The sequence below is a fragment of the Primulina eburnea genome, chromosome 1 (genome assembly GCF_022965805.1).
Source record: "Primulina eburnea isolate SZY01 chromosome 1, ASM2296580v1, whole genome shotgun sequence".
In the NCBI taxonomy this organism is placed as follows: Eukaryota; Viridiplantae; Streptophyta; class Magnoliopsida; order Lamiales; family Gesneriaceae; genus Primulina; species Primulina eburnea.
In genome coordinates, this window is record NC_133101.1 from 57,262,973 (window position 1) to 57,273,550 (window position 10,578).

The 10,578-nt window shown below is 33.8% G+C and overlaps 2 protein-coding genes across 7 annotated transcripts; both read left to right on the top strand.

The window, feature by feature from the left end:
* Positions 1-226: 226 nt before the first annotated feature.
* On the top strand, positions 227-3,235 carry LOC140833147 (uncharacterized). 4 transcript variants are annotated; one of them, XM_073197623.1, is made up of 4 exons: positions 227-332; positions 1,423-1,522; positions 2,216-2,568; positions 2,638-3,235. In XM_073197623.1, the coding sequence occupies exons 2-4, from the start codon at positions 1,423-1,425 to the stop codon at positions 3,115-3,117; spliced, it is 933 nt and encodes a 310-aa protein (XP_073053724.1). In that variant the 5' UTR covers positions 227-332; the 3' UTR covers positions 3,118-3,235. The 4 variants fall into 4 exon arrangements, with proteins under 4 accessions (XP_073053724.1, XP_073053730.1, XP_073053709.1 ...); XM_073197629.1 differs by having other exon boundaries at positions 2,222-2,568; XM_073197608.1 differs by having other exon boundaries at positions 251-337.
* Positions 3,236-7,297: 4,062 nt separating this feature from the next.
* Positions 7,298-10,410, top strand: LOC140833165 (probable receptor-like protein kinase At1g80640). 3 transcript variants are annotated; one of them, XM_073197650.1, is made up of 10 exons: positions 7,303-7,769; positions 8,154-8,321; positions 8,464-8,705; positions 8,810-8,942; positions 9,022-9,085; positions 9,177-9,273; positions 9,337-9,439; positions 9,830-9,948; positions 10,021-10,110; positions 10,205-10,410. In XM_073197650.1, exons 1-10 carry the CDS (start codon positions 7,604-7,606, stop codon positions 10,340-10,342), a joined length of 1,320 nt encoding a protein of 439 aa, XP_073053751.1. In that variant the 5' UTR covers positions 7,303-7,603; the 3' UTR covers positions 10,343-10,410. The 3 variants fall into 3 exon arrangements, with proteins under 3 accessions (XP_073053749.1, XP_073053739.1, XP_073053751.1); XM_073197648.1 differs by having other exon boundaries at positions 7,298-7,769; positions 8,160-8,321; positions 9,177-9,439; XM_073197638.1 differs by having other exon boundaries at positions 7,301-7,769; positions 9,177-9,439.
* Positions 10,411-10,578: the final 168 nt, after the last annotated feature.

The following is a 10,578-nucleotide window of genomic DNA, read 5'->3' on the forward strand; positions in this document are numbered from 1 at the left end:
AAAATTATCTTTTTGGCAAAAAAGATAAAAAGAAAAGAGAGAATATTTTGTTTTACAAAGCTTAAAAACTTACATTTTACTACAGTAAAATAAAGGACCAAATCAAATCAATCCATGAAATACAACCTAAAAAGCTTGGTTTGCACAGTCAAGTCCATTGCAAAACTAAATTGGGCCGATGAATTTCAAATCTCAGCCCATACATTATGGAGGGCTTTGAAATCCTCTTATGTGCCCCATATTGAAAATTTACCTTCGACCTGCGCCCAGCTTCTTCGAACGCATGCACACCTCTCGGCTCTCACTTTCTTCCTCGAATAAATCTTGCGCAGGTTCAGTTAAAAACCTTTCCTGCTTGTTTTTTTTTTGCATCTCTTTTGTATGTGGGCTCAGTAGATGTTTGGGTTTTGATTTTACTGCGAAATTTCAGGCATTTTTTTTGTTTAAGTACGGTCCTGAAATTCCAGTTTTTGCTCTTCATTTCGATATTTGATAGTAATTCGAATGGATTTATGGGTTTTTTTTGTACTTATTTGGGCAACGACCGCATATTTCGATTCAGAGTGTTTTGTGTTTTTTAGATTTTCCCATACGATTGGAAAAAAGCATGGGCTTTGGCCATTGATCGCTATTTAAAGTTTCAGAAATTACTTTGTGCGGTTCTTTTTCTTCTCTTTGCTCTTTTTGCTTTTAGAAAATGCTATTTTTCTTTAAATATTTTGTGGTGAATTATGTTTGCGGTCAGAAGTACTTGAATGTTGATAATCACGTTTTGATCTGATTAGATTTTATGCCATTTTGTTAAATAAGTTTCTAAAATCTCTGAATTCTTGAAATACTAGAATTGAGGTGTGAGAAGTGATTTAATGTAGCTAGTTTTGTGTTAGCTAGGGATAAAGATAGTAGAGTTTAAATGGATTGTATATTAAACGCCCATACATAAAACAAAGCACCAACAAGAGAGAGAAAGATGTCGGAAATTGTTTTTATAAGTATCGAAGGACCAAAAATCCAATCCCTTCTCCTGGCTAAACTCATTTCTCTCTCAATCCTTTTCGTTACTGAAATGTTTAGAGTTTAAGGGGAAAGATAAATACGTTCAGCAATAATTAAAATGGTGTGTTTATGGAACTTTTATGCCCAAACATGATGCGGGAGCCAAACGCAGACCGGAGTTGACAAATTAGGTGAATCGTCCACATAACTCCATGCTCCAACCAGCCCCTCACACGCAAACTTGATATCAGTGTTAAAATGTTTGGTCCTTGCATGAAGATGATCCGAACCTTAGATGAATATTTCTTAACAAAATTTTTCTAAACATTTTTTTTCCTTCTACTGTTATATTTATGCTCTTACTTTTATAGTTATTTATAACATATATGTTGTTTGATGAAGATTATTTCTTGTATGATTACTAAGATGAAAAGGGAAGCGTCGGTTATTGATGGACATGATGACTTCACAATGGAGACTCAATCAATTCGTCTCACTGATACTTCGAGAGGAGAGAATTCTAAAGGTAATAAATATTTTGCGATTGAATTTTTTAGTTATGTATTTGATTATATATGTCAGACCAATTGATTTTAAAGACTATAAAAAATATGTTCTTTGTTATTATATACATTTTCTCTTTGTCTGATTCAATGTTGGTTTTACTTTATTCAGTTCTTAATTTAAATAATTAATTATTAAATTATTATGCATCCACTTTTATGTCTTGTGAGTAGTCCATTCACAGCTTCATACACTGATGAAGTTCTAGTTGGATAGCAGTTTTTAGTACAGTTCAAATGAGAAATGATAGTTTCTTCAGATTGTAAGATTGATTGATTAGCATAAAAATGTAATGGACATTCAGTTTATGTGTGATAATGCTTCTTATGAGATATAGATGGAGTAATTGCCGTTTCTAATGCCCCCTGTTTCTTTGGCACCCATGAGTGCAGCTGTGATTTCTCTCTTATGTGCCAGTAGAAATATGGATATATCGCGGTTTTTCTTTTAGTTTTTGAAGCAGACTGCTAAGTAGTTTATGCAACAAACGAAAATGTACATGGAGATTGTTAGCCTTGAACATTCATGGGATTATCTTTGTAGTGGCTGTTATTATTTTGTGGGCTATATCAATTTAAGCTTAGTTGTTTGCATCAGTACCTTTTTCAGTCAAACAATGAAAAGTGCTAGTATCGAACATAAATGATGTGTCAAGTTATAGGTGGATATCATAAGAAACAACTTGGATCATCGAGGAATTATGTGTCGTGGAATAGAGAAATGGACAAGCATTTGGCAAAAGTTCTGACTGACCAAATGGCTCATGGAAACAAATGCGATGGCGACACATGGAAACCAAAAGCCTTACAAGCTGCTGTGACCTACTTAAATTTCAAATTGCATCTTAATTTGTCGAAAGAAAATATTAAAAATAGACTCAAGGCTTGGAAAAAATATTATAGTGTTGTTACAGATGTCCAAAAGCAAAGTGGATTTTTTTGGGACGAGGAACGAAAAATGATTATCGTCACGTCAGATGAACGTAATTCATGGAAGGAATATGTTGAGGTACGTAATTTTTTCAAATTTTCTTTTATAATTACTCAACATACATATATCTCATTTTCCTTTGAAAAGTCACACCCGGATGCAAAAGGCTTGCAAAATAAAGTGATTGAGAATTGGAGCGATATTTTGCTTCTTTGTGGAAGAGATAGAGCAACTTGTTTAAAGTCTGAAACTTTGGAAAAAGGTGCCAACTCGAAGGGAGATGAAGAAGAAGCTGAGTTAAAGATAGCACAAGAACAATTGCGGCCGTCAGATTCATTGGATTCCATGATCAATAAAAGGAAGAAAGCAAAAAAAGATGCTTTAGTTGAGGTTGTTGGCATGATTGCAGCATCTTTTCAAGAGTTTGTGGCAAGCAAAAAGAAGGAAGAAAGACCCAGTGGTATTGAAATATATGAGGTTGTTTCCAGCATAACTGAACTTACGAGTACCGAAAAATTTAAGGCAGTCGAAAAATTGATGGGTGGTGACGCTGAACGGTTTAGATTATTAAAAGCACTTCCGGATGAGGAGAGAAGAGGATGGTTGTATTTTCTCATTGATTCTTAGCTATCGTTGAATTTATGTTATGAACTAACAAGTCAAGTATCCAAAGTTATATTGGTATTTTGGTGAAACAAAATATTATGATGTTAATATCTTGGCAATACTATTTTTATTTTGTTTATATGTTAGTGAAACAAATATTAGATTTGGTATTTTTGGCTTACTTATGGACTCATATAAATTATAATCAACTTTTATATGTTTGTTCTTCATATAAAAAAAGCTGCTTGTGGTGTTTTTTTTTTAAAAATAATCAATTGAATTATTTAATAAGTAATTAAAACGACTAGTTTTGGATATATTTTTTACTTATAATAACAAATGTTTGTAAATATAAAATTTAGTTCTTAGTTTTTTTAAAAGCAAATGTGTGTATTAGTTAATATGTTGATATATTTGTAGATTGATTTATGGCCGAGACAAAGAGTCGCGATCCCATGAATTGAAATAAAATAGTTTTTTAGTCTATAATTTGATTTAAACGTGTTCCAATATGCTTTGTGTTGGATGCAAAAATTGTGATTTTAAACCAATGTTTTGGTAATCGAACAGTTGATTTACCTCGGTCATTCCAAGAGCTCTATATGAAAAGCATAAGTTCACAAACTGACAGCTCTGATCCCACAACCCCTTCTAAATACCTGTCCTCCGCCACTGGTGGTAAGGTCTCGTTTAACACTATTTAGTTGCGGGTCACGACCATGTCTCAGAGACGTCAAAATGATTCAAGTGGGAAGCCCGTGGATCCAATGTCGCTTGCGACTTAAGAGGTTCACAGAAAGCTTGAAGTTGAAACCAAGGAAATGAATGCATCCCAGTTGATCATTGGAGGCAGTGATAGTTTACCTGCATCATTAATTGGAAAGGATAAAAAGGACGTCGGTGGTAAACATAATGTGGGTTTTGTGAGGAAATACAGTTGTGAGGAGATGGGGAAGAAGCTTGAAAGTTTGAGGCCAGAGAAGAAGGGGAGTGGTTTTCTTTGCAGGAGTTAAATGACAGGTTTGCTAAAATGAGGGTGCTTGAGGAAAAGGAGATTAAAGCAAGGGGTTCGGCATTCCCTTTTGAAGATTTGAGGGAAAGCCTTGTGGCTATTAATTCAAGTCCGAGGGGCAGGCCAAACGTGAAAATGTACATGGAGATTGTTAGCCTTGGTGGAACCCCAAGCTTTATGTTGCAACCTCCAAAGGACCGTCTGGTGGAAAAGGCGAGTGCTTTATTTTCTTGGTTGCTTCTTTCTTTTTCAGTTTAAACTTCATTTTGCCTTGTTAGAACTGCAATGCACTTGATCATATTAACATATTTGCTCTATGCCTTGTGCCTCACATATATAAGTTTCCACTGGTTAAACTATTTGTAAGTATGCTGGTGTCAACTGGAACCATGTCTTGCACTCGTGCTTCATCAGATCAGAATTGGTTATTTGGAAGCTGAAATATGGATCTGTGCCTCCGCAAACCATCTGCTGACTGGATCATCTATGAAGCCAATTTTATCTTGCATACAAGTTATCCTCGTATTCTTTGCATTTTGTTGATATGTTGAAATATTTGCTCAAGGACTACAGGGATAAGAAATGGTGTTTAAAGAAGCCTTCGATTCTAGAATTAGCTAGGAATTCCATGTGTTTCCCTGGGAAGTAGAAACTTGTGGCAGAACCTTTTTTCAATGAAATTAATGAACCACACATGGCCACGACCAAAAGCAATTTTTATTCTCGAAAATTCAATTTTAGTTGACATTTCATCCGTCTGACTCTCCATATGGTCTGTTTGTTGGTGCTTTTGCTGGACTGACTTTTGGCTTTATCGGATGGCCAACTGTTGGTGCTCTAGCTGAACAACTTTTAGCCTTTCAGATAGTCATTCAGTTATTGTCTATATGAAATCCGAATGCCTATATATAGAGGTAGTCGCAAATCTTTCAACACACAACACATTTTCCTAAAAGATTATGTGTCTTTTGCTTTATTTTGGGGGGAAAATGGGATTTTGGACATAAAAGTTGGTTTGTTCTAAATTTTAATCTTATAACTTGTCAAAGTTTGATTTTCATCTTTTAATATATTTTTTTTATGATTTTTTGTTGGAGATCAATAAAAATCGAATAAGTATTACTTATTTGTCATTAATTCTCTCTCGTGTGAATCATATGATACAAATAAAGAATGTTATACACATAAAAGCTCATCTAAACAAAAATAAAGGGGGAACAAACCAAAAAGAGGGACAATTTTCATTTACTTAGGTCGATTTATTTATGTAATATATGTTATTGTTGCCATATGAGTTACATAAGACATCATCGATGCAAAATATTCAATATTCCAAATTACATAAGACATCATCGATACAAAATATTCAATATTCATTTACTTAGCTCTGATCCCACAACCCCTTCTCTTTATTTCGTTTAGATTTATTTTAATGTGTGTAACATATATTTTATTCTCGTCATATGAGCCACACAAGAAACACTGATGTCAAATACGCAATATTAGATGAGTTTTGTGGTTTTTTATTTCGGCGAAATAAAGGAGCAAAACAAAAAATCCAAATTATGAGATGAAAATCAAATTTTAATATGTTAATAATTAAAATAAAAAAATATGTCAACTTACGTAAATAAAATTACAAATTTCCATATTTGTGCTACTAAAAGTTTCCAAAATGGACAACGTCATTTTGAATTTAATAATTGAAAAACAATGATGGCTTTTTTTATCCCTTTTCAATATAACATTAATTTTTTTTTAACGTTTTTGACAAAAATATTTTTCGAAAATATAGGGAGAAAAAATGCATATATTTTCTTATTATAATCATCAAAATAGAATTTCTATCTTTCATGGTAACTCAAATAAAATATCTTTCTTACAAAATTAACTCGTAATACCGTTTCATATTAGTTTTCGTGGCAGATCTATACCATATATTTTTTCCAACATTCATATTTTAATTGGAATATCTTCTACTTTCTATAAAACAATATATTAAATCTAATAATTAAAGGCATGAAACCCTAACTATTTGTTTCAAAATCATGAAAAGTCTAATTACCTTTTAGACCCTGCGTCTATTGTTTTTATTCAACAATTTTCCGCATATATCCAAACTTTGCCTTGTTATGGTTCCGATTTCTAACCATTTTTGTTGAAATTTCATTCTTTCGATTTTAAGGTCAAGAAAAAAAATATTCTATCGAATTATTAACCTAATGAGTTAATTATTCCATAGAATCATAATTCTATTACGAAACTAATAATATAATGTGAATTTTTCTTTTATTTTTTTCCAAGAAAATCATTCATAAAATTTGAAGATAGACGACGACGACTCGTATTCATAGCGACTAGAATTATCCCAACCAGCATGTGATTTTCTACCCTAAATTCGTTCGAGTGTCTTTGTTCTTGCAATATATAGAACCTTAAATAATTTCAACAACCCGGATTTTTGTTTCTTGTACCTGCAACTTACCCTATATATTTTCCCACTCATGCTTCAAGAGTGCTCTTTCTTGTATATATAATATTCCTAGAGAAAAGTGATGTCTAGGATTTGTGTATAACCAGTATATCACCAAGTTAAAAATTTGTGTGAGACGGTCTCATGGGTTGTATTTGTGAGACTGATATCTTATTCGGGTCATCCATGAAAAAATATTATTTTTTATGCTAAGAGTATTACTTTTTATTGTAAATATCGGTAGGGTTAACCACTCTCACAGATTATGATCCGTGAGACGGTCTCACATGACGGATCTCTTATTTGTGTCATCCATGAAAAACATTACTTTTTATGCCAAAAATATTATTTTTTATTGTGAATATCGGTAGGGTTGACTCAACTCATATATTAAGATCCGTGAGACGGTATCACATAAGACCCACTCTATCACCAAATGTCCCGTAAGATTACTTAATTCCTTTTTTTATAAATGCTTTAACCAGTATATCAGTTTACATTTCAAATCAAGTAATTATATTAATAATGATAAAAAAAAATACTAATCTTGAATCATAAGTATAATATAACTACGTTTTCTTCAGGTAATTTCCTATTATTATCAAACATTTTTATATATTTACCTACATTTTTTTCTCTAAGATTATATTATAAAATTTTAATGCAAAAATTTCAGAGATTAATTGAGCAGGATGTTAGCAGGAGAACGTGAGCTTCTTTAAGTTGAAGAGTAGAGCTGAAATGGGGGGATTCACCTTTTAATAACTGCCACATGATTGTTGGCATTTGCCTGTATTTGCTTTATCTGGATAACAAATAAAGTGGTTTCTTTGTTTTTTTTTTTCCCAGGCCTTTCCCTGTCTCCGTTTTTTGTCCTCTTCTTGCATAAACTTCAAGACAAGAAGACGATTTGAAATTTGAATTTTTTAAGCTATCTGACAAAGTTTAAGGTTTTTCAGGAAATTCCCACATAAATTTTTACCGACTTGAGATTTCTTGAAATAAGGGTGGGGGGTGTCAGAATGCAGATTTGGTTCTTGATTCTCTTTCCCATTTGGGTCTTCAGTTCTTCTTCGTTTTCACTTCCAGTTGTTGTGAAGCCAGATCCTCCGGTTGCTGAACCTGTTCTTCCTACTGAAAAAGATCCGATTTTGGGTAATTCTTCTGATATTGTAGCCCATTCCCCAGGTAACTTTTGAATTTCCTTGGCATTACCTTTAGTTTTACTCCCCACACTTTTAATGATGCGTGGATTCTGTGCTTTTCAAGATTCTTTGTTGTTTTTCTTGAATGGTTATATGAGGGCTCATTGGTTCTTGTTTTTTTTCCCTTGAAAGTGTTGACGCATAAATTTAGCGACTGATATTCATATGCAAATCTGGAATTTTGCTGCTGATGCAATTCTGTGTAGTTCTTTCTTTTCTTTTTTTGGGTGGACAAGAGGTGGGATGATTTTTATTTTATATGCTTTTTGGCCATTTGATTTTGGTGGAGCGATTGTTGTATTTTAGGACTTAAATCTATGCTTTCAAATGTGAATTTTCTTTTTTTTTTCCTCCCTGAAATGTGAAGTTGCAGAGGTTAAAGTAGTGCACCATCAGGACCTGAGCAAGAAAATTCTTATCTCACTTGTTGTTTCTTCTGCTCTTCTCGGGGGGATTTTGCTGCTGGTGTCTTGTTTATGGATTTATAGATCGAAACATGTGAAGAAATGCAATTCTAAAAGTGGTCAGAGTTCAGGTATCTTTCTTTCAAAAGGAAACTTTGAAGGTAATATTTTTCCCCAATCATTTTGTGTTCGATTAGTTCAAATATGCATTTTCTTCTGTTTTTTTAATCGATACATTGTCATTTTGTATTTTTCTAAAATATATATACGTAGATCTTGCAAAGGGAATTCCAATCTTGGATAAATTCTCTTTGCTAAAAACTAGTGGCAAGAAAGGTTCGACTGCTCTGATTGAGTATCAGATCCTAGTAGCTGCCACAAACAATTTCAGTGAGGATAATTTACTCGGTGAAGGTGGATTAGGACGTGTGTATGAAGCTCGTTTCAATAACAATTTACGTGCAGCTGTTAAGGAAATATTAATTGGTGGGCAAGAAGCTGAAAGAGAATTTGAGGTGCAATTAGGGCATATTATGGATTGTTATTTTTCTCTGGAAAGATTTGATTAATTTGTTGTTGCATCTGTTGATCATTTCTCCATTATTGTTTGAAAATGCAGAATGAGATTGAATTATTAAGTAAACTTCAACATCAGAATATAGTTTCTCTCTTAGGATATTGTATCCATGGCGAGTCACGATTCTTGATTTATGAAATCATGGAGAACGGAAATTTGGAATTCCACTTGCATGGTAAAATGTATTTTTTGAGTTCTCAAAAGGTTGTATACATGAACGATGAATGATACTTTCTTGAAAAAAAATACTTCAGGACCTTCACACCAATTGACATTGTCTTGGAATGTGAGAATGAGAATCGCCCTTGATGTTGCAAGGTACTCACCCCATTTTGAAAATCATTTCGCATCAACTGTTGCTTTAATCATTTGATCATTGACCTGGATTAACGTCGTTTTTGTTCATCAGAGGATTAGAGTATCTGCATGAGCATTGCAACCCTCCTGTGATCCATAGGGATATCAAATCATCAAATATTCTTCTTGATTCCAATTTCAATGCCAAGGTGTTAATATTGATATTTATACTTGAATTTTGTGCATCTCTTATGTTTTGGTTCTTGGTTCAGCTTTCCGATTTTGGACTTGCGATCACGGGTGGAAGCTCAAACAAGGCCAACATCAAGCTTTCTGGAACTTTGGGTTATGTTGCTCCAGAGTACTTGTTAGATGGTAAAGGCCTTTTTCCGTCTCAAGAACTTGTGGTCCTGTCTTTTCTATAATCAGGGCTGGAATCAAAGTTCTTACTTTTGGAAGCAAAGAACAACCCCCAAGTGAAAAATAGTAATGAAATTACATTTTAAATATCACATTGAATTTATCAGCTCTGGTTCAATATGGCATCCTTTGCTTTTAATAAAGTGTTGTTGAAACACCAGAAAATGCACATTGCTGTAACCACTTGTATAAAACTGGAAAGATGAAGCTGTCAAAATGCATAAAAATTGCAGGTTTAGTTCATACCAATATTTGTCAAATATGTAGTTCTTGATTTTTTGCAGTTTACTTATTGCTTCACATTCGTATTTCCAATATTGACAAGTTCTTTAAGGAATGATCCAGGTAAACTTACGGACAAAAGTGACGTTTACGCATTTGGGGTGGTTCTTCTCGAACTTCTGATGGGGAGAAAAGCTGTGGAGAAAGTAGCCGAAGCACAATGCCAATCAATAGTTACATGGGTACATAAATCTTTCGGAAGAGTTTTTATCCCAATACCCGTTCGGCCTAATAACTTGACCTTCAACAAGCAGGCAATGCCTCAGCTGACTGACAGATCAAAGCTTCCGAATATTTTGGATCCAGCCATCAGAAACACTATGGATTTGAAGCATTTGTACCAAGTGTGTGTCCATCACAATATCAATCAGCTTCAAGGTTACATTTAATAAATAGAAGTAAGCAAGTCTAACTTCGAAGAACAATTTTTTGATTCAGGTGGCTGCTATAGCAGTGTTATGCGTGCAACCGGAACCAAGTTATCGACCATTGATAACTGATGTTTTGCATTCATTCATCCCCCTTGTACCAGTTGATCTTGGAGGGTCGTTGAGGATAACGAATCCTGCTCAGTAAACCGCATCATAGGCGAAACAACTGTTCTTGAATCTGGCATCGTAGCTATAACAGAACCCAAAGAAATCTTGTACGGGATTTTCTTGATTTAAAGGCTCTTTTTTGTGTTGTATATCTGTTTTATTAGGATCCCGGACTGAGGATCTACGTCGGAAAACAAAATTTTGGCTTTGCCTGTGCAGTGTAAAGTGGAGAAACAGAATTTTTTTATTGTTCAAATTTCATGTTTCTTGCAC